The 24,197-nt window shown below is 37.2% G+C and overlaps 2 protein-coding genes across 2 annotated transcripts; one reads left to right on the plus strand and one right to left on the minus strand.

The window, feature by feature from the left end:
- Positions 1 to 515: 515 nt before the first annotated feature.
- Tfpi2 (tissue factor pathway inhibitor 2) lies at positions 516 to 5,739 on the minus strand. Its single transcript, XM_046456402.2, has 5 exons — positions 5,487 to 5,739; positions 5,101 to 5,283; positions 3,530 to 3,709; positions 1,814 to 1,984; positions 516 to 1,458 (listed from the first exon to the last, which is right to left on the minus strand). Exons 1-5 carry the CDS (start codon positions 5,572 to 5,574, stop codon positions 1,409 to 1,411), a joined length of 672 nt encoding a protein of 223 aa, XP_046312358.1. The 5' UTR covers positions 5,575 to 5,739; the 3' UTR covers positions 516 to 1,408.
- Positions 5,740 to 5,840: 101 nt separating this feature from the next.
- On the plus strand, positions 5,841 to 22,644 carry Gngt1 (G protein subunit gamma transducin 1). The gene is made up of 4 exons (XM_046456405.2): positions 5,841 to 6,047; positions 16,249 to 16,318; positions 19,638 to 19,743; positions 22,386 to 22,644. Exons 2-4 carry the CDS (start codon positions 16,278 to 16,280, stop codon positions 22,512 to 22,514), a joined length of 276 nt encoding a protein of 91 aa, XP_046312361.1. The 5' UTR covers positions 5,841 to 6,047; positions 16,249 to 16,277; the 3' UTR covers positions 22,515 to 22,644.
- The last annotated feature ends 1,553 nt before the right edge of the window (positions 22,645 to 24,197 follow it).

Here is a 24,197-nt window from a genome sequence, read left to right on the forward strand (position 1 = left end):
GGGGTCCTGCTTAATCACTGAACCACATGCCCAGCACTTTTTAGATTTTATTTAGAAACAGGATCTTGCCGAGTTGCTTAGGGCCTTGCTAATTTGCTGAGGCTGGTTTGAACTCACAATCCTTCTGCCTCAGCCTCCCCAGCTGCTGGGATAATAGGTGTGCTCCACTGTATCTGGCTTATTCATATTCTTTAGGCCCTATTTTTTAAAGGTATTCTTGGGATCAGATGTTATCTATATATAGATATTTTGTTCATTCCTCCTCTACAAATTCTTCAAATTGATTAGTATCTAGTTTATTTCCAGTTTTCAGTAACAATCAATGTCCTTAGGTATATACTTTTCTTAAAACTAATTCTTGGACAGGTTTTCAAAAGAGACACTGTTCAAGCAAAGGACAAATGCAATTGCAATTTTGCTAAATAAGAGGCATAATTTTAAACATGTTAATATTTTAATATGTTAATTTTTCCAAGAAAACATATAGGAATTTTAGAAAATTTATTACAGAGAAAGAAAAAAACTCATTTTTTGATCCTATTTATAAGAAACAATTTATTGGTGGAATTTAAATTATTAAATCATGCATGATTTTTGGTATAATATAAACAAGAACACAACAAAAATTTTAACAATTTTAGTGGTGTCCCACCCATTTTCTCTTAGGAAATAATATAACAACAGGAAAACTTAAGGCCATCTATCTATATGTATACACACTATATATGTAATTGAGGATAGAGAAAGAAAAAGAGAGACATAATAATTTTCCCAGAAGAATATTTATGATTTTAATAAATTGACTAACTTTTTAATTAAGTCAAAATAAGTTATTGTATTGTCTTTTGAATAAATCCCCTTACTCATCACCCTGCAATTTCACACAACAGAAATGGGAGTACAGATAGTAGGGTCTATGTTAGTATTATTTGGAATGATTTTTAAAAGTCTTGGTAAATTTGCAATTTTGTCTCCTTGGGTTTAATATACAATTCAATTTTTTAAGTTCATAATGAAATGTATTTTCCAGTTCTTTGTATGATTATATATGTTTAAAGTACATGATTCTGTCTAATGCTACTTGAGTTACTATCACCTTCTGAAATTAGGACTAGCAACCCTAAGAACTGGGTGAATCATATTTGTTTTTATATCTTATACACTGTAAGAATTCAATCTCATAAAAAGTTGGACAGTAAATTAAAAATGACAGGTTAACATTTGAATAGCAGCAAGTTATGTATAAAGAAGTAACTTGATTGATACAAGTTCAATGAAAACTGTGATTGAATCACTATTGATTTGTTTCCTCATGCTCCCATATTATTCTTCAGATAGAACCATAAAGACAATAAGCATTCATAAGATGACATACAAGAAAATGCTTAAAATTGCTTCCTCTCAATTTTCAGGCAAAACGAAGCCTTGGCATCTTCTTTTTCTTCCCCTTCTTCAATGCTAAAGTCAACAAAATAACAATCAACAACATATGTCTTTGTCTGCAGGCTCACTTTAAATCACCTTTCCCAGTATGCTTCAAAGCTCAACTCATCTTATGTTTATTGATGACAAAAAATTCAGTTAAGTTCTTTATACACTCAGCTTATAACCTTCTTCCTTTAAAAATACTAGTATACAGCTACTGTCCAGTATAAACATTTGGACAAAATAGATCAGCACGTAAGTGCTATTTATGTAGAACTGGTCTAGAAATGGCAATTTTCTATTAGTAAAATGGATACATAAAATATAATTTTGCTTATGAATTATTTATAAAGTTTATTTAAAAACTGAGTAAGAAAAAATTCACTACCTTTTGCACAAACACGTGTGCAATCCTTCATGTTAATAAAGTTATTGTCATTCCCTCCACAGCCACTATAGGTGAAAGCCATGCAAGTTTTGTATCTTGTATTAAAATAATAGCGAGTCACATTAGCAGAGCACAGACCCTCATCTTTTGGGCTGTAGCAAAATATTGGACCTTTATGAAAAAGAAAATAAAATTAGAAATGCTAAAATACAAAAATTAATAAAAGGTGATGACTTCTGAAGTAATCTAATCCCGAAGAGGCTTCATTCTGAATTCAAAATATCATATTAAGCCATTTGAGAAGATGAGTCTCAAATTACAGGTAAACTTGTGTGCCATCTTTTGATGATTCTAATTTTGTAAACTGACAGAATTCCTTCTGAATGCCTTTCATCCTTTAAATATGAAAAGAAATTAAACGCCTAAACCAGACATGGTCAAGTAAAAAAATTCCCTAAGTTTTAAAGTGATAAAACGTGACATACTTTGGTGAACTTTTTTGTGTTGGTAGTTTTATTTTAAATGTTTTTATCAGCTCTCCTTCCATTATTAATCAAGATTATATACAATATGTGAGTGTGTGTGTATATTCCCAATTACCAACCATTGGAACAACAACATCTACATAAATGACTTAAGAGAACATCAGCAGCAACCATTTCCCCCTTTTGCATATTTACTACACTATAACTACATGGCTTAATCAAATTCTCTGCCAAAGCATAATTTCTTGATGACTGAATGTATCTTTGGTATATCTGGGAGAAATGCATGTATTATTTCTTTCCACAAAATTAAAATACTTACCAAGTCACCTATGAGTTTGAGGATGAGGATGTGGGTTGTAAGAAAAAGAAAAAGGGAAAAGGATAGAGAACTCTTGGTGAAGCAATTTGTAATTCCTAAAGAATACAGAAATCTAAGTGAAATCTGAAGTCTGTATATATTCCACTGTTTCATATGCAAACCTGATTCCACACAAAGCTTACCATCCATCACTTACCAGCCCTGAGAACTTGGCAAATCATTAACTTCTAGATTATACTATAATTTTTAATATATAAATTGAGAAATGCAGGTTGAACATTCCTTATCCAAAATGCTTGAAACACGAAATGGTTTTACATTTCATATTTCTTTGAATTTTGGACTATTTTCACACACATTCACACATATAAGATATCTGGAAGAGGGAACCCAAATCCAAACATGAGATTCACTTCTTTTCATATATGCCCTATATGCATAGCCTAAAGGTAATTTTATATATTTTATTTAATGTGTCTGTTTTTTTGAAGGTAGTCCATCACAGGAGGTCAGGTGTAGAATTTTCCACTTATGACAACATGACAGTGCTCAAAAAGTTTCCTACTATGAAGTATTTAGAATTTCAGAGTTTTGGGTTAATCAGACATGCTCAACCAGTGGTTTTAAAGAGACAACACAGAAAAGGAAGCAAAAGTTTGAATAATGGCTCCATCACTTACCAGCCCTGAGAACTTGGCAAGTCATTAACTTCTAGCTTATATCCTCAAAAGTAAAAATCAGGACAAAATACTTTTTCTCCTGACAAGCATTCTTGAGGTTGATATTACATTATATATGAAATCACCAGGACCCAAACCATCTTAACTTCACATCAACTTATTGATTTTTTTCCATCGAAAAGTCTTGATAGAAAAATGAAATAAAAATACCATAAAACATAGTACGTACTTTTCTTTGGTGCACAGAAGTCCATACAAGAAGCTTTATCAGAGAACTGGTTTCCATTACGGTTACAACCAACAGACATGAATTTTTCACATGTCATGGTCATTAGATTGAAGAAATACATTTCTCTGGGCTCCTCACATATATTCTCATTGACTTCCAACCGACAAATGTGGGGAACTTCTACAGAAAAAAAAGCCAATAAAATAATGTTGGTCAAAAATAGCCTTTTGGTCAATGTTGGTCAAAAGTAGGCACTGAGGATGCAGCTCAGTGTTGGAGTGCTTATCCACCATGCACAAGACCCTGCTCCTTCAACCATATGAAGCAAAATCAATCAAAATTTTTAAGAAAACAAATTGGGGTAAAATAATCATTTAGTACTGGAAGAGTAAATCCCCAGAAGACTGTCCATTAATCTAGTGATTTGACTTGTTTTAAAGAGTATATTCAGATTTGACTCAGTTGTGTTGTATCTTTGAAGTTCAGAGGAAAGACTCCCTGTTCTCTAGTTGTTTCTACATATAAAGTTAATCAAATCATGTTTATATGAATACCCATGCCCCCTGCTCAGAGTCTTAAATGGCAAAGCCCTGATATAGTCCTTGAAGAGTTATAACAAACAAGTAAAATTGGACAGAGTTTTGTAAATCACCATATCCCTACACTTAACACAAGACAAGTTTATTTATCAGGACAAAAAGTTACATAATGAGCTAAATCACAATAATAAAATCCACCGCTGGCTGTGGTAGTGCATGCCTGTAATCCCAGCGATTTGGGAGGCTGAGGCAGGAGTATCAAAAGTTCAAAGCCAGCCTCAGCAATTTAGCAAGTCCTTAGTCAATTTAGCCAGACCGTGTCTCAAAATAAAAAAAGGGCTGAGGATGTGGCTCGGTAGTAAAGCCTCTGGGTTCAAGTCCTAGTAACAAATAAATAAATAAATAAATAAATTGAAAACACTAAAAATATTTTAGATTGGATAATTGACACAAGGAAATGGTGTTCTCAAGGAGAGAAAAAAGCACTTATGTTTCACTTGATACATTCCCTCCCCACACCTTGTGTTTTGGGTACCAGGGGTTGAACCCAGGGGCTTTTAACTAATGAGCCACACGCCCAGCCTTTTTTTTTTTTTATTGAGACAGGATCTCGCTAAATTGCTTCAGGCCTCCCTAAATTACTTTGGGCCTCGCTAAATTGCTGAGGCTGTCTTTGAATTTGCGATCCTCCTGCTTCAGCCTCCGGAGCCAGCCGTTGGGGCTACAGGCATGCTCCACCGTGCCCTGTTAATTCCCTCGAATTTTTGTGCCCCCAGTTGAACTAACCTCTTTCCCAGAGTCCGCGGGGGCACTGAATAGTGATGTCAGTTAGGTGAGGGAAACTGTATAGTGGTTGTAGATTTGTGATCATTTTCGGAAAACTAAAAGCCAAGTGGGATCTGCTTAACATTTGAGGGATTTTAGGACAAAATTTAGCGGAGAAATGAGATCCGGTGAGTGTGTAAATTGCCCCCAGCCGTCGGGGGCGAGGCGGGCGGGCGGGAGGAGTGAGGGACATTGCCAGGCACTTACTCTCGATCCTCCTGCAAGCTTCATGGCAGGCCGCCCAGGTTTCGAAGTTGTTGGCGTTGCCCTTGCAGCCCCCATAGATGAACTGGCGGCAGCTCTGCGTGTACCTGTCGTAGTAGTAGCTGGGAATTCGGGCCCTACAGGGCCCTTCGTCGGGGGGCAGGAGGCAGATCTCCGCGTTATTTCCTAGGAGAGGGCAAAAGGAGGGCAGAAGAGAGCGGAGGGAGTCAGACACCGCCCCTGGGAGGCGGAGGCTTCCCGGGGAGTTGGGTCCCAGCAACTGTCAACTGGGAAGCCGAGCGGGGGACGGGGGAAAGCCGGGCCAAGAGAGGGGCAGAGGGGTCCAGGATGGCGGGCGCCAAGAACCGCTTCTGGACCGGGCCAGATACCTATGTGCTCCTGAACCAGGTGGCCGGGGGCGGCCCCGATCATAAGCAGGGGCAGAAACATCAGCGCCAGGCGGCCAGTGGAGTCCATAGTGCCGGTCCGAGCGAGCAGCGGGACTGGGCGTCCCAGGACAGCGCAGGCGGACCGAGGTGCGCGGCGTGCCACCGTCTGGCAGCCGGTGCCGTTTTTATGCGGGACGAGCGTCCGATCGACCCTCCAGGAGCAGAGCGCGCATGAGCGGAGCCACGAGGGGCCCCTGACTCACGAGGCAGGGAGGTGACCCATCCCCACCTCCACGCCCCCACCCCACCCCCACCCGGCCCAGGCTGCTAAGTATGTAGTGGGGAGAGGAATTCCCCACCAAGTTGAAAAGTTCAACCTGCCTCCCAAACTTTCTCTTGCAGCCAGAGGGGATGCCCAGAGTGCGTGGAGGGAAGTCGGAAAGCCAAAGGGAAATGACCTGTGACTGATTGCTCAATATTTCCAATTTGCAGCCTCGAGGAAGCCTCGAATCCACATCTCGGGAGCTTGGAGTGCACGTCTGAGAAGGGCTGAGAGAAAGTGTGAGTCACTAGCCATGGGTCTGACCAGAGAGGTACAATGGACTCTGTAGATTGGATTCATAATTTCAATGTACTTATATCTGTATATCGATTGAATTCTAATTTACATTTAAGAAAATGCTCATAATGTATCTTAAGTGTTTAGATTTTTCACAACTGTATATCCACAACTTCAAACAAGAATTAGAATATTTCTCTCATCTCAGAAAGTTCTCTCATACCTTTCCCAGAGTCGATCCATCCATCCCCAGGACAGGAGCAACCATTTCTGATTTCTGTCATCATATATTAGTTTTGCCTGATTTTGAATTTCATAGAAATGGAATCATAAAGTATGTACCATTTGCATTACTCTTGCTCAACTATTATTTTTGAAATACACCCGTGTCATTGTGTCAATAATTCATTCATTTTAATCCAATATGAGACTATACCACAAATATCCTGTTGTTGATTATATACAACAAATGTACTGTTTTTCTAGTTTGGGGCTGTGAAGTAAATGTGTGGATATGCAATTTTTATTACTCTTGAATTGAATACTTAGAAATATTAGAAACTGCCACACAATTTTCTGAAATGGTTGCATTGTTTTACATCCCCATCAGCCTTGTATAAGAGTAGTAGCTATATGCTTTTGGGAAAGGAGCATACAAGTCCAGAGAGGTCCTTTTGAAGGATCCCGAGAAATTGACCAGATCAGCCCCTCCCAATTATTGCCTTAGGTCAGTACATCTGTTAAAAGTTTGTTGCTTTTTAATATAAAATCCATACTGAGATGTTAGATGAAATGATGAAGATATTTTAGGATGGTAGTTTAAAGGTTTCTCTTGAGAAATGTGTCTTCCCTTCCTCCCCTTTTCCTCTTTTTATTTGACATTCTCTAGTTAATAATTATTCCTGACTTTCCCTGGAGATACTGAAGGGAGTTGAAAGAAGTTCTCTTCCAAGTTTCTGGAAAACCCTGAAAACTTGCTCATAGTGGGTCAGTAGTCTGGGATATTTTGCACATCATGTCCTTTGTGTCAGTTTTCAACAGCCCTGACATCATACTGTAGAATCATATTCCTCAAAATAGTAACCTGTTCTGGAAATACTGTCAGTTTTGATTACCAGATATCTGTGATTAAGAATGATGGTCAGATCTATAAGAGTAAATGCCTAACTACAAACTCTCAAGGAGCAGGGAAAGGGAAGTTTGTATACTTTCCATGGTGTAATGCTCTCATTATGACCAATTCCAACGGCCACTGCAGTTACCAGTGAATAACAGAGTCGGGTAGAGATGGATATAGTCAATTCTCCAGAGTCACCAGAGCATCATCCACTGAGGTAGCCAGTTTTGGAAGGACAAGAATCAGATTAGGACCTCCTAATACTTTCCAAATACTATTAGTGGAGGGAGATTTTAGCAAACATTTAGCCAGGATCGTATTTAGAAGAAAAGTTAGCTTCAAGCTTACTTGTTCCCATTGTTCTGAATATAACAAAACATATCTCCAAAACAGACATAAATAAAATTCAAAGATTGATACTGAATCAAGAGTTGTTACTTGGTATTGACTAATGACATTTTTTTCTCTTCTTTGTTCTCAGCTACTGGAAATTTTTTGATCATCTACTACTCATATTTTTTTAAAAAAAATGAGCCTGAATCACAGCAAATATTTTGGGAAATTACATGTTGTATTGGAGAAATAGGCTTGGGAGTCAGAGGACACGTGGATTTTATTCCTTGCTCTTTTGAACAAGTTAAACTCTCAGAGCTTCAGTTTCATTCTCTGTTTAAAAAAAGAAAAGGCATTATTAATCACTCTACCACACAGACATGTTATGAGGATTAAATGGAAAGTGCTTAAGTATCCAAAAGACATTCATTCCCTTACACCATGGCATAGAGTCATCCGAATCATTCCCTATTCCATTTCCCATTGGGAAGCCTGGAACAGTTTATAGATGGTACATTGATTCTAATTAGGAAATAAAGCAAGTTGAACTGGACTTGTAGGACCGAAACCTGTGGCCTTGCTCCCATAGGCTCTTCTTGGTGAAGCTCGGAAGCCACCCCTGTACCCAGCAGGGGTCACACCAACCAGACACCATTTCGTGGTAGTTTCTTTCAAGAGAATAAGCTTCCAGGTGCTCTCAGTCAGAGCAGAATACTCAGTCCACTGTAGGCTATGGTGTGACTCATGGATTAGGAGCAGGAGTAGGACAAAGCAGGCCTCATGCTTCTTCTTAGGTGTAGTGGATAGACACAAGTTGAACTCAGTACTCTGAGAGGCACTTTAGAAACTTATATTCTTTCCTTTTTCTATGTGAAACAAGGTGCATCTTTAATGCCTCTTTGTCTACCATAGGAGGAAGGAGAATTGAACAAGAGTGATAGTTAGAAGGTTGGGACTGTTCAAGCCAGGTTGACACTAAGGAAATTACTCCATTTAGGAGGAACACTTGAGTATTTTTGTATCCATGAAAAAAGACATCTTCCAGTGTACAGGGAATCTAAATTTCTCTGGGGGATTACTCTAACATAACTGAATTTACAGGAGGGGCCATCTGGGAGGAGCAAAGTGACTCCCATGACTTTCAGAGGGATGTCATGTCTCTCCATGTCCTTACATGCGTATCTAGACCAAAAGGTTGCCACAAGCCTAAGGGGAATATTTCCTTTGTCCAGAGTCAACAGGAAATGTCATACTGGGAGGGAACTGGGGAAAACAGTCATCCAGATTGACTTGTCAATACCATACCCAGTGACAGTTACAGTGGTGATGACTAAAGAGAGAAGCTTGAAATAGTTTGAAATATGATAAAATTAAAAGTATGGAGTTCTTATAGTGTGGATGCCAAATGCTAAAAAAAAATTTTAATTGTGTTCATTTTACATCTGTATAAACTGAACCTAGGATGACAAAATATCTGGTCATGTTTACTTAATGCAATTGTGAGCAGAGTTGAAACCAGAACCCACAGTTCTTGGTTCTGTTCCTATAATCATTCTAACACACCCAGACCCAGGCTCTTCCTACTGTACCAAGACCTTAGAGGAGAATGTGAAGAGAATTAAAAGCATGTCAGCCACAGTGAGTCAGGAGTACCTGTGCATGTTGGATTTTTTACCCTGATCTCTCTCCCATCCTCTTTGGCCCCCAGAAGAATGAATCTGAGGTTAATCTGGATCATACTGGCCCATAGAATTTCCAAGCTTCAGTAAGATGCCCTGTCCTCTGCGATCCCCACAGGTTTCTTAGGTGATGAAGAATTTATGGAAAGGACTGAAGCAGACGGTTTTTCTCTCTGCAGACACCTTAGGGAGATGTGGTATGTCTGGTATATGAGTGAATGATGAAAATTAATTGAACCCAGTGATTTGGGGATACATATTATATAACAGTCATTGAAGGAGTAACATTGGCAACACCTTAATAAACAGACAGTTCTTGCTGCCTGGTAGTCTAAGCCCTATCAAAATAAAACCTGAAATGAGTCTGGCTGACACTAAGGAGGAGATCACACATCTGCTAAGAGAAGCAGTTAATCTCTTCTGAGAGATAAACAGTCAGGAGGGCTTTGTTAAAGTTTGGGCAACTCCTTCACCAACTAGGCATTTTTCTAACCAATTGGGCCCAGTCAGAAGCATTGACTCAAATTGCACCCTCTGTCAGACATAGTGTGAATTTGAGTGTATTGTGTAATAAAGAAGCCACACCAAAGGATGGGACAGTCTGTATGATGAATGTTTGCCATTCCTGTTCCCTCTAGAAAAAAAGAGAAAATGGAAGATATAATGTACCTCTGACTGTCATTATTTATTCATTTACCTGTATAAAAAATAATTTGGTTAAATAATTAAAATGTTCCAGACTTTGTGCTATATATTTGGGAAACAAAGATAAACACACTAAGGGTTTCATAGCATAGTAGAATAAACAAATGAACTGTATACAACCTGTTTACAATATAGTGTTTTTATTACAACATTAAAAATATGTTCCATGGTCTATGGGCTCATATAAGAGGAAGTATGCAAAGGTCAATTCAAAATAAATTAAATATATACCAACATACCTGACACTACATCTTCTATGCAGAGACTCATTCTCTAATCAGATAGGTGATTTGGTTGGTCATTTTAGTTGCTATAGCTCTAGCAGAATATTGCCTTCTGTAGAGAAACAAAATGATAGAAACCTCTTTTCTCTGTTTCCTGGGTATATGTTCCTTCAAATGCCTACTCATGATGTAGACCATCTTTTCTCTCACTTAATGGGACAAATTTTTAATTATGTATGACACCCAGAAAGTTGGGACCAATTTTGAACCATTTTATCCAAGATCTTCCACATAAGCACAGCCTCATTGTCTACTTAAAACTGCAGTCTGGCTTGTCAAGCTACTAGACAGTGGCATGTCAAGAATGGAGTAAGAAAAATTTTTCCCTACTTACGGGACACTCAATAGCAATAACAATAGTAAGGAGCACCATAATGTTTATTGAGAGCTTACATTATGCTTTGCCTTCCTCAGTTCAGTATGTCCCCCACCATAACCACTTGAGGAAAATTCTTTATTCTCCTTACTCTATAGTAAGTTAACCAAAGCTTCAGACGAACACTTGACTTTCCCCAAGCTACATAGCCAGCACAGGCAATCTGAGTCCTGACCCCTGGTCTCACTCACTGTAGGCACATCCTTTTCTTTCATATTTCCAAAAGATGAAGTCAGGCTTATTACATACAGGCTGAATAGTCCTCATCCAAAATGCTTGAGACAATAAGTGTTTTGAATTCGGGATTTTTCTTAACTTTGGAATTTTGCATACACAAACGTATTGGAGATGGGACCCAAGTCTAAACACAGATTCATTTATGTTTGGTATACACCTTATTGCATAGCCATAAGGCAATTTTATATAATATTTTTAGTTCATTTGCATTTTGACTGTGATCAGTCACATGAGGCCAGTCATGAAATTTTCCACTTGTGATTTGTAAATGTTCAAAAAGTTTTGTATTTTGAAGCATTTTGGATTTTGGCTTTGGGGATTAGGGTTGCTCAACCTGTATAAAGTGTTTAGGATCCTGGTTCAGTACCTGGACAGCCATATCTCAGATTTCATTTTTAACCAAACATGAAGTTTACAATTCATTCGAGAGAAAACAGACAGCTACAATGCAAATACATTGCCATGATGCTCTAAGAGGAACATCTGCCAAAAATTGATAATCAGATTAGAGGATTGAGAGAGCTAATCACAGAAGTCCTCATTTTCAGGGTTATATTTAGCATAAATTAATAGACCTTGACCTTTCAAATGTAGAGACACCTTTTCCTTGCAAAAAATATTTTCATTTTTATAGGAGAGCCAAAATCTAACATCAGTTATGCATTAATGACTGAAGTACCATATGCCCTTCAAATGTCTATTTGTTCCAGCTTTATGTGGAAAAGCTTTTGTATCTTAAATCAAGCAAGAGGACCAAGCTGCCATAAGGGGTAGAGGAGGCAGATGCAGTTTGAAAGTGACATATATCTCCTAAGACTCTCACCATTACCTATTAGCTGAGGGGAAAACTAGTTTAACTGAGACTTCTGTACCGGCAGAGAGTTGCATATGCTGTTCTGGACTGCACATAACTCCCAACCAGGGAAGTGTGAGTTATTCCTGCTGGCCAAATGAATCTCCTGTATTCCCAATCTTCCTTTCTCTCACAGTGGAAGTAATACTCTGGCCAGAGACCAACCCCCTTCATGGGGTATCATGGAGACTAAGAGGAAAACATTTCAGGAATGAGGAAGAATTTGAAATCACTAATCTTGAGAGATAAATTGGACAAATGTAGATGGATATGTGGTCTTGGGTGTTCTTAGTGACAGCTGCTTTGCAAGGGTGTACAGGGACTCAGCCCTCCAGTAAGATGTGGCAACATAATCGTTGCCCTTGAGGCACTTCCTGTTCTTTCTCTTCCCCATATGGAAGTTTAATTAGAAGAGAAAGTGGGAGAAAGAGCAGATAAGAAAGTGGAGGTGGATAGTGACAGGAACAACTTTCATTAAGTTTGGTGGAACAGCAAGGAGTGAAACAAAGCTCTAATGGAAAAGGGACATGGAGTCATGATTGAAAATACATCAGAGAGAGCATTACACATGGAAAATATTAAAACCTGGGGGTGAGTGCTTACAGGTTAGAGAGGGGCAGAGCTGATTTTGTAGAAATAAAGTGAATGAAGCCCTTGAATAGACAAGAAGAGAAAGAACCCAGAGTAATGGCCAAGGGGTTTTCCTCTACTGAATTGCTACAATTTCTCAATTTATCTGTCCTTTTCCTCTGGCTGAACATTAAAAATTGGGATGACTCAAGGCTCACCCTTAAGAACTTTCCTCTAAATGTACTCTTCTTTTTATGTGATTTCAAAAAACTAAAACTATCAACTGCACACACTCATATATTTACATAAACATAAAATTGTGTCATCTTTGATCTCTCCTCTCTTCTGAATTCCAAATATTAATTTCTTCTTAACATCTCCACTTGGATGTCTAATAGATTTATCCAGCATTATATTTCCTGAGCTGAAGTCTTGATTATAAATCCCCATTTCCTATAAACCCCCATTTCCTCTTTTCTGATAAATGACACTTAGATACTAAGATTCTCAAGGCAAAAACTCTGGAATTACTCTTTACACCTCCATCCTATCTTTACCAAATCCATTAATGTTCCCATCATTTCTAGCTCCAAATCATATTTTTAATCTGCATGTATCTTTTATAACCATGGCAAATAACCATTGTAATTTAAATCTATCAGCTCTTAAGGAACCACTAGATTAGGTTCTTGCTGAAACTCTTGTTTCACTTGTTTCCCACTCAACCCCTACAAAGCAATCAGAGTAATTTTTATACATCACACACCACATCACAATTCCCTATTCCTTTAATATAAAATCACAGCTCTTCAGTAGCTTCTCAGTTTATTCCTCACCATAATTTGCAAGGCTCTTTGTGATCCTATATTGTCTCCCTTAATTCACTCTTATTTGATTTTACTGTGTTCAAGTTCTACTGTATTTTCTAATCTCCTAGTTCAATCAGCTTGTTCCCACCTCAGACCCTGGTGTGAGCCATTCCCCCTGCTTAGCCCTTATCCCTGTACCAAATTCTCATCTCCTGATCTTCATATCTGTCTCCTTAGGAGCTGAGGAGACAACAGGAGCTAAGAAAGTTGATTTTGTTTACTGCTTCAACCCCACAGGAATATTTACCAAGTAATTACCCCCTGGTAATTACTTAGTAAATATTTACTGAATAACAAATAGTGTTAGCTGCTATCATTTGATCAGCCCAGATAGAAACACAGAAAGAAAAGTGAAAAGATACCAGGATATACATGCATGGCATGTGAACATTCAGCAAAGTGACTGGCAGATGGTAAGGGCACAAATATCATAAGCTAATAATTAAAGCATCTCACTTAATCCTTGGGACACAAACTCCCTCTTTGTTAATATCATCTCATCTCTCTCCTTTTAGAGTGCCTTGGGATGATCTTATCCTGGGTGTCCTCATCCATTTTCATGGCTCTCCCCTTCAAGAACTGCCTGTTGAAAAGAATGGCTAACAGTTTTCTCAAACTTAGTGTTCCAGGACTTTCTGATCTCAGGAAATAGCAGAACTCTTCTTTGTTTCTCAGGCAAAGAAAAAAATCAGATTCATTCCCATCACCACCTTTTTTTTTTTAACTCAGCATTTGTTCTGTCAGCAGATCCTATTGTATTTACTTTCAAAATATATCTAGGATCTTGCCAGCTGTCCCCAAATCCATTCCTAACATTCTGGTTTTACCTATCATCCTATCTTACCTCAGTTACTGCAATTGCTGTTCCCTGCCACTCTCGGCTCCCTATGAACTAATCTCCAAATAGCTGCCAGAATGACCCTGCCAAAATATGTGACAGATAATGTCACCCTATTATTGAAAGGTCCCTAATGTTCCCTAAGTCACTCAGAATACAGCACATCTTCACAGTTGCCTGTGAAAACTCCATGGGCCCTGATTTCCTGTACTGCTTTCCCCTGTAGTCACTAGGCTCCTCAGATTCATGCCTGCTCGCTGCTGCCCTGCCCTTGCCGTGCCCTGGGATGATCATCTCTTAGATACTTGCATAGCCCACTCTCATGGGTCTTCACTCCAGGAGCATTGTCTCAGAATGGCCTCCATGACCACTTTCTGTAGTTGAAACATTTGTTTTTTTTTTGCTACCAGGGATTAAACCCAGGGGCACTCAACCACTGAGCCACATCCCAGCCCTTGTTTATTCTTTATTTTGAGACACCATTTCACTCACTAAGTTGCTTAGGGCCTCTCTAAGTTACTGAGGCTGACTTTGAACTTGAAATCCTCCTGCCTCTATAGTTAAAACATTTCTGACACTCCTATTCTTACTCTTTTCTTCATTTACATGTTTCCTTAGCAGTTATTACAATTTAAATTAGTTATAACTTACTTTTGTATATTGTTATTGTTTTTCTTCCTCACTAGAATAATATTTTTTGTTTTTATTCACCCTCTCCTACTGCCAACCATCTAGAATTGTGTCTAGCACATAAGAGTTGCTCACTACATATTTGTGGGATGAATGAACAAAATGTTAGCTGTTAATCTTTTATAGTCCTAAGTAAAATATTAGGATGAAAAAGAATAGTGTAAGGTAAGTTACATACATATGATTTCAAATTTAATATAGTGGATTTTTTTCTGAAAAATTGTGTCAAACTGAATGTTTACAAATTAGATAATATTTGGAATATACAGGCAACATTTCTATTTCAAGGAACTGGTGATTAATCCTCTGTATAAAACAAAGGAATTTTGAGCACTAACTTGAATGACTTGTCCTTAATCTAGGCCCTCATAAGTTAAATATTTTATTTATCAGTTTTTTTTTTGATGCACACTTAAAAACAGAAAACAGGCAGCCTTTGAACCTTATTCTAGCTCATGTTAATTCTAAAATAAATTCACAAGAAATGTAAAGGAAACTTCGAAAGATATTAGAGACCCTTAACACATTTTATATAATTCTATCCTCCCAAAATGTTCAAAATGAATTTTGAAAAAAGAAACCACTAATGCTGATGGAGCAAAGGAAGCCCCAGGCCTCTGTCAATAGCCACCATGACTTGATTGCATTGCTAAGTGCATCTGCCTTTCTTTTCTACATTTGGTCAATATGAACTTTTTTTAAAAGAAAATTAACGTATGGAGGTTGTTTGCATAAAAAAATATTATGTGTTTACAGAAAGTACATAATGAACTATGCTGTTTAGCTTCCATTTCTTTATGAGAAACTGCCCACTTGGCAATCCTTTAGACAGATATTGTTGGCCATATTTGGCTAGTAAGAACCCATCCTGGTATTTAAGACCAAGGAGATTCAAGACAATGTGTGTTCTAGCTCGCTCTCTCTCTTCTAGGGCTATATGATCACAAATCTCATCTAATCCAGAGTCTGGCTGTTTAAGAAATATTTTATAGTGGCCCATCTAAAACCATCAATATGGTGCTTGGATTGTAATTAAGGAGTTTTTTTAAATTCAGCAAATTATAAAGAATGAAAATGGGTTTTAATATGAAAATATTCATCATGACTATATATAAAAAAGTGGTCAAATATTTCTAATGTGTAGAATCACCAAGGATACAGCAGCTAAGAATACCAACTGACACATACCAAGCTATGTGGGCAGTTAATGATATGATTTTCTGGAAACAACGTAAACAACTTTCTGCAAATAATTATTGGTGCATGATCTCTACTCTATTTAGTAAATATTTTCATTATTGTAAAATTCAGTGTGTATAACACCATGAAATACATTTTATGTTTTTATCTAAAATGAAGTTAGATTTAAGGTCAAATAATATAAATTTTTTGCTATGTAGATGTTTGATATGATATTTGACAGTCATGTTGGCTTTGGAAGAGTTCAACTTATGCATTAAGGTCTTGGGAAATGCAAGATATCTGACATCCAGCATTCACACCTACAAAATCTATTAAAAACCACAACAAATAATCTGACTTATTTTCAAAAATCTCCTGTAGGGGGCAGTATTGCTCCCATTGAGAACTTCTATGAATGGAGTACAATTCTGAGATTCTTCCTCCCACTCCTCTCTGCTTTGCTTTTTCAGCACCTTGGATTCTCTAATTGTAGTGCAAGATGAAAGAAAAGGTAAAAAGGCAAAGTCTCCTTCTTCACAGGTATGTTTTCCTGTGGGTGGGCTTATTGGGGTATGGATCTTTGGGTTGGTTGAGGATGATTAGTAGTTGGGCCAGTAATGTTATCTAGCTCCTCTTAAGACTTCCCATGGAGAAGTGAACTAACCTGAAAGCTTAAAATACAAGGGAATGGGGTAGGATTTAGTTCCATTTATTGCCAACTCTGAATTTTGTATGTTATTCTATAGAATTGTTTGAAAAACAATTCCTCTCCTGTAACACTAATTTGAGAGAAGTGCACTGGAAGTGAAAACACCCCCAAACAGAAATCAAATACCTGGTGTGGTAAGCTCAGCTTTACTGCCTCTTAATGGGTGATGTTGAACACTTAAAGATGCTAGGCCACGTTTGCCTCATTTGAAAAACAGGACAGAGAGTAAAGGAGACAAAGTCATATATGAATTCTTTGATCCCTTGACTCTAATATAACTGTAAATATTAGGAATCTCCATGCAGACAATGTACAATGTCCTGCCTTGTGTGGCTGGGTGTCCTCGAAGGAGTGAAAATTGTGATCTACTCTTTTTTTCTTTTAATACAAGAACTGTGGCATCGATTTTGTCGAGCTTCCTAGAGTCTTCCTCAAAACGAAGTGATTTTTAAAAAAATGATTATATGTTATTAAACATGGTAAATCACAGAATATTAGAGTTGAGACATCACTTGTTAATACATGAAGTCAGATAATTTGCAAGTTTTTCTATATCTAGGTGAATTTTATGACATAGGTTAAGTAAACTTACCACCACTTGCTGATTCTCTTCTGTATACCAGACAAGATCCAGAACATTGGGTAGTGGTGAGGACACAAACTTATGAAATGTATGGCCTCTCTACTAACAGTTAACTATTTTAGACTGGGTTTCCTAGAAGCCAAGTCTAAGACAGGGATTCTTACCCAGATGGTTTATTGAGGGTAAGCTCTCAGGTGGAAATCTCTGAAGAAGTGAGGAAAACTGGATGGGGCAGAAATTAGTCAAAAATGTAATTTCAGAAATCAAGTATCATCCTGAAATTCTGGAACTCTGGTAATTTCTCAACTACAACTAAGATTTTCAACCAAGAAACAAAGTCCAAAGCTGCTAGATTCAGCCAGCCATTTGCTACACTTAGATCACCCTCAGGGATAGGTAAGGACAGAGTCTTCCAGGTGTTACAGGTGAAATTGTTCCTGTCAGTGAAGAGCCAATTTGCACAGAACGTCTGCCCATGACAGTTAATACCTGTAGCTGCTAGAGAATGGGTACCTCAACCTAGAAAAGAGGTTTATGTTTTTTAAAGAATAGAATATCTTCAAGGTGGGCCTGGTAACTCTGGAGGCTGAGGCAAGAGGATCAGGAGTTCGAGGCCAGATTCAGCAATTTAATGAAAAACCTCAGCAGCTTGGGAGACCATGTCTCAAAATAAACAAATAAATAAATAAATAGGGATAAAGATGTAGCTCAGTGGTTAAGTGCACCTGGGTTCAATGCCCAGTACAAAAACAAAACAAAACAAACTTCAACCTAGTATTGCTCCTATTTTCCAGTAAACCAAGGCATGGCCAGGTTAGATAATTTGGTCAAGGCCACACAGCTAGCAAGTGAAAGATGTTTTTTTTTTTGTTTGTTTGTTTGTTTGTTTGTTTTGTTTTTTTTTTTGTTTTTTTTTGCATCATATAGTATAACTTCCTGGAATAGAGAAAAATAAATCTTAAGTACTGTCCCAGATTTGCTAAGTCAAAAGCTCTTTGATTGGGCTCATGTTTAATAAGATATGTGCTCTCATTAAGGAATTAAAAATACATTCTGAAAATAATACACTATTTTTACTATACACCAAAGAAATTCTTAAACACACTGCAGTGTGAAATATGAGAAGTTTTTCAATGTGGAGAAAAGTTGTGCAAAGGACAAAATAAGCAGATAAAACTAGCAGAAATACTTGTGAGGTTTTATACATAGCCTGAAATTGGGTAGGAAGGAAGAATAAATTTGAGAATGGGCTGTCAAATATCAGACAATTATTGCACAGGAAGAAATGATCTCTTTATTGTCAGATTGTTTCTTAAAGAATATAACACCCAAAACACAATGATATATGAAACACTGGGTTCAGTGCCCAAAGAGTATTCTTGTCTGTCTACTGGCCTTTGCTGCATGACAGTTAACCCCCCAAATACCCTAAATTACCTCTTTCCTAAAGAGGAAAAGAATATTATAAGACTGGGAAGGGAAACAATATTTCCTTAAAGGTTCTGGAAGTGAAAACATTGTATTAATACAAGGAAATAAGTTCACGCCTATATATTATTAGCAGAGTATTTTCATGCAGACATTCAATGTCATGTTCTCTGAAATGACATATGATCTGAATATGTGTACTTTCAAAAAAGCACTTCCTTATAAAAATTAAACTAAAGAGACAAAATAGAAAAAGAGAAGACCAGAGAAGGAAAAAATTGAATTCATTGGCTACAATGAAATTCTTTCCAGGCAATTTCATAGGAGTACTAGGCTAGAAAGCATCTTCCCCATTACGTGTTGGTTTAATTGAGGAAAAGAGATCTCTAACAAGTCAGAAGAGTCTGTTCTTCTCATGTGATGTGCATTGGTAGATCAGACTCCCTGTGTTCTCTTTAACCTGTTACATCTGCTCATCAGCATTATGCAATTCATTATAACATCTACATACAAATTCCAGGTATTGTGTGGAGAAACACTTTTAAGTAATATAATATTTTTTTTCTGATCAAGAAGGTTGTTTGTTTACTCTATTTTTATTTTGTTGGTTCACATTTCAGTCCATTACCTATAATAAATTTATACTGACACTTTTTAGATACTTTTCCTTTAATACCAGATTAAATACTCTAGCAATTTAGGGGATTAATGGGTAGTCCTCAAAATGACCTTAAACTCAGTTAAATGGTATAAATTATGGAGTGGAGGGCTTGACACCAGAGTTGAGGGTTGAAAACCTAAAGTTCGCAAAGTGCAAAAGACCAAGGGAAAAGAGGAGACTTAAATTTTTTGGTTATATGCTAACTAAACTGACACCTCCTACAAACTACTGGCAGGTGTGAGAGTCAAACGCTTGCTTTAATCATATTAGTGAAGATTATAGTGAAGCTTTGAAACCCCAAGGCTAGTGTGCAGTGCTAGAGTTGTTCAGAGAGAGCTCGCAAGAAATTCACTGTCTTAAGAAATTTAAAATAAAAATCAAGAGCAGTTTGCTTAGTAAGTTAAGAGCCGAGGGAAGAGCTAAGACTGGATTGAAGTCCAGAAATTCAGCTGTTTGAGTTAACACTCTATTTTAACAGCAGGCAAAAGATGCCAGTGATCAATATTGAGGACCTGTCAGAAAAGGACAAATTGAAGATGGAGGTTAACCAACTCAAGAAAGAATTGGCACTGGAAAGGGTACTGGTAAGTTGCAGCTCTCCTTAGAATTTTATTTTAAGCAAGAGGTGCTCTGGGAATCCCAGGTTATAAAACATTGACTGTTGTTGCTGTTTATCTATTATATACCCAAGCGACTCAATGTGCTTAAAAATGAATTATTCATGTAAAAATTCATTAGAGATTAAGAAAGTTAAACACGAAGATTATGTCTCTGATTTAGACTCTAGGTCAAGGGTTGAAAAACTATTGTCCCTAGGCCAAGATCAGCCCTTCCTTAACCTGTTTTTTGTATGACCACTAAGCTAAAAAACATTTTCACATTTTAAAAGAGTGGCTAAAAATAAAGAAAGTAAGAAGGAGAGAGAAAGGAGAAAGGAAGAGAGGAAGTAAGGAACATGAGAAGAGAAGGATGAAGGGAGAGAGGAAAAGAAGGGGAAAAAGACTAGATTTTAGTGAAGCATTAAAATGAAACAATGCATGTAGACATTTTGTTTGTACTTTTCTAAATTCTCTTTACATGCAATATTTTGATGTTGTCGAAGTCTTTAAATAATGACCTCATCCTCTCCAGCACTGTCCTGGGCAGTAATGAATGAGTACATTCTATTCTTCTTTTGCAACTAAGGATGAGTTCTGGCACAAAAACTCACTGGTTTCTTCCAAAAGCATCTGAGAACTCTTGGAAAATGGTTACCAAGAGTTCTCTGCCACTAGAAGGGGCAGACATGGCAAACTAATTAATTTTCCACCAAACAAATAGTGACTAAAGCTTGGAAAATGTAGATCTGTACTTTAGATTTCTTCATTTTAGGAAAGTTAGCAGAACTCAAACTCCTCCACAAATGATAGCAGCATATCTTACATTTTTGAAGAATACATCATTTTATCAAGACAAAGTGCAAAGGGGGTTTATATTCTTTTCATACCTTTCTCAAAATTCTTAGTCCCAATCAAAATTAGGTTTTTAGCTTATCTGATGCGTATAATTGCCTCAAAGTCCCCTGTTGCCCTTTCATACAGACAAAACATGTTTTTATGTAAAGATAAAATTGAATCCACAGCTAGTACAAAAGCTTGGAAAACACACTCGTTGACTTAAAGTTCTTATCTTTCTAATTTGAGGAAAATAAAGTTTTGGTGTTTCTTTTTCTCCATTACTCAACATCTCCCAGCTATTTGAAGTCAAAGTGATCTAATATCGGACTGTAAGAACTTTCTCTCTCTCCTTCTTGCTCTAGAGATAAACACACACCTACCCCCCACACACACATATTCACACACAAACATCCACATTTGTCTTAGTCTGTTGAGGCTACTGGAACAGAATATCATGTACTAAGGATGAGTTCTGGTACAAAAACTCACTCAATGGGTGGCTCATAAACAACAGAAATTTATTTCTCACAGTTCTGCAACAATGGTAATTCCAAGATCAAGGGCCTGCTCCCTGTTCATACACTACAATGAATATCTTTTCCTTTCACTGTGTTCTTACCTGGCCAAAGAGGCAAGGGAGCTCTCTGGGGTCTCTTTTATAAGGACACTAATAGCTCATTCATGGGGGCTCTACCTTCATGATCTAATCACTCTCATAAGACTCCATTTTCTAATACTATCACATCAAGGCTTAGGATTTCAACATATAAATTTGGGGAGACACAAATATTCAGACACACACATATACATACACATATATCAATATAAATATATATATATATATATATATATATATATATATATATGACATAAAGATTTTACTTGAAAAAAATCAATGGATTGTTTAATAATTTAAGAAATGGTCACTGAATAAACTTCCAAAAATGAAGTATTTCTGTGTTACTGTCATGAATAACATTAATTGAAAACAAAATAAATTGAAGCTAAAAGCATGAATAAGTGGATCCCATACCGACTAGTACTACACACATTTGTAGTTACATGTGTATACAACATTGCCTCTCTCCTCTCTTTCTGGCTGAGTCCATTAAAACACTAAAGCCTGTTTTTTGTGGTTGTTGTTTTTGTTGTTTTATTTTTTCATTAAGCTGTGATAATAATGTTACAGGTGAGTTGGGGGCAAACTCATAAACATGAGAGACTCAGCTCAGTACATACTTATTTATTGAGCACTAACTAAATGCACATTCTGCTATGAATGCCTGGAATACATTAAACAAACCGGCCAAAGTTTCCAACTCCACAGAGCTCATGTAGAGCACTGTCATGGTCAGTCCTTGTAGACGAGTTTAAAATGAAGTACACATATGTATTTCTGCGAATCCAGGATGGTGATAAGCTTGGAATTTAAAATTACTCATTCCCTTCTATCTTTACTAGTCACTTTTTGGAATGAGGAAGAAGATTTAATTAATATTCACTTGTGTTCCAGTTGTGTTCGATCCCTGGATCTTGTCTCCTTTGAAGCTGAAGGCAGGTTCTGCTGGGAACCTTCCCTGGAATGTGGCCAGTGTCTGTAAATATTCAGGAGGATGAGTTGGGGGCAGCTCTTTCTTCTTCTATGTAAAAAGCACATATGCATCTGCAGAAAACAGAAAGAATCATTTGTAAAGATACAACGTGAAAGTTTACTGTAATAAATAAATTCTCAAAATCTACAGTATTCTGTTTTATACCATATGAGTTGTCTCTTTCTCCTTCCTCTTAAGGTGTCCAAATGTTGTGAAGCAGTAAGGGATTATGTTGAAGAAAGATCTGGGGAAGATCCTCTAGTAAAAGGTATCCCAGAAGACAAAAATCCCTTCAAAGAGCTCAAAGGAGGCTGTGTAATTTCATAAAGAAAAAAAAAGTCTTTAGAATATCTGTAATTGTAAAGAAAATGTGATTTTTTTTCTCATGTATAATCAAACATGCACATGAATGTTTAAATTTATAAATGTAAACTTTAATAAAAACTGGGATTAACAACAGATGATTTTATGTTTTTCTTAAGATAGTTAGCACAGGGTTTAACACATAATTGACAATAAATATTGATGAAATCTTCTTTAAAAACAGTTACAATTGTTTTTTAACTAATCTCTTAGTATTGGAAGTTATGAGCAGACAGTAAATATTTTGTTTCTTCACTTTCCTTTCAATACTCATAATATTCTACTTTGAAATGTTACAAGTTAGACATGTTTTTCTCAACCTTTCTCTTGGTCACAGAATTAGGAAGTCTATTGTTTTGACACACTGATGACCTATCTTGGCAGGATATGTGCTGCAAGGGTTTTGTTCTTGATGATTTTTGTTTCCCTTTCTCCTTACCCCAAGTCAGTGGAGATGGTTTTAATGTAACCTCTTTCTCCATTCTTACCCAACTCTACTTCTCACCAGTAATGTGATTTCCCCCCAGAATGCTAACTGGATTAAGGGTTCAGTCTGTGGTCACTGAAGCATAGTGAATTTAACTAGCAACAGGATAAAAGTTATTAGAATGGACTTAGAAACCAGAGGGTTCTGGTTCTGCCACTTTCTTGCCTAACTGACTTTGGATGTTCCTTAATTCTTTCTAAATCTTTGTTTGTTTTAGTCAGCTTTTGTGTTGCTGCGACTAAAATACCCAATGTGAACAACTTAGAGGAGGAAAAGGTTATTCTGGTTTATAGTTGCAGGGGTCTTAAACTCCATTGCTTTGGGCCCAAGATGAGGCAGAACATCCTGGGAGAAGGGCCCAGAAGAGAAAAGCTCCTCAGCTCCTGGTGGGGTCAGAAAGCAGACGTGGGGGCTACAGAGAACAACCCTTCCAGAGCATACCCCCAGTGACCCACCTCTTCTAGTCATGCCCCTCACCTGCCTATGACCACCATCTAGTTTGAATCATCCATTCAAACTAGGATAATTAGGTTACAGCCCTTATAACCTAGTCATTTACTTCTGAATAACCTGACTAACAGGAACTTTTTGGGGACACCTCATGCCCAAACCATAATGCAATTCTTCTACTGGAAATTGAAGATGATAATGGTTCTAACTACTCTTATGGGATTTAAATAATATACTAGAACAACTATAACATGTAGCATATTTCCTGGCCCACAGTGAGACCCAATAAATGTTAACTAGTATTGTTACTATGAAAGAAACAAGGTAACATTTCAGAATTCTTTAAGGTATATGCTACTTCATCCCATCCCCATGAAAACCCTCACTAGTAATCTCCTTTACAGAAAGAAAGGTGAAGGCAAATGATAGAAAATTTGCTATCCCTAACTTGCCTCTGCTTCTGTAACAAATGACAAATATCATTACTTCAACTCAGAAATTTTTGTTGTGTTTCTCTCTTACTGCCTCCCATTTGCAATGCTATTCTGGATGCTTCTTCGGTCATCAGAATACTCAAATTTTAATTGGCTGTCATCTTTTAAAAACAAGATAAATACCATCCATTATTTAGTCTGGAAGGGAGTCTGAAGGTTTTCCCAAATTTGGCTCTCAAAGACTCTTGTCCAACCCCTTCATTTTGAAATGGAGAA

The sequence above is a fragment of the Marmota monax genome, unplaced genomic scaffold, assembly GCF_021218885.2.
Source record: "Marmota monax isolate L192 unplaced genomic scaffold, Marmota_monax_Labrador192_F-V1.1 WCK01_AAM20220418_F8-fsc00617, whole genome shotgun sequence".
Lineage (NCBI taxonomy): Eukaryota > Metazoa > Chordata > Mammalia > Rodentia > Sciuridae > Marmota > Marmota monax.

Coding starts and splice junctions, on each gene's coding strand:
- Tfpi2 (XM_046456402.2), bottom strand. CDS start 5,574: ATGGACTCCACTGGCCGCCTGGCGCTGATGTTTCTGCCCCTGCTTATG. Junction 3,710..5,100: donor AGCTTGCAGGAGGATCGAGA/GTAAGTGCCTGG, acceptor TTTTTTCTGTAG/AAGTTCCCCACATTTGTCGG. Junction 1,985..3,529: donor CTTCTGTGCACCAAAGAAAA/GTACGTACTATG, acceptor TTTTTCATAAAG/GTCCAATATTTTGCTACAGC.
- Gngt1 (XM_046456405.2), top strand. CDS start 16,278: ATGAAAGAAAAGGTAAAAAGGCAAAGTCTCCTTCTTCACAG. Junction 16,319..19,637: donor CAAAGTCTCCTTCTTCACAG/GTATGTTTTCCT, acceptor CTATTTTAACAG/CAGGCAAAAGATGCCAGTGA. Junction 19,744..22,385: donor TGGCACTGGAAAGGGTACTG/GTAAGTTGCAGC, acceptor CTTCCTCTTAAG/GTGTCCAAATGTTGTGAAGC.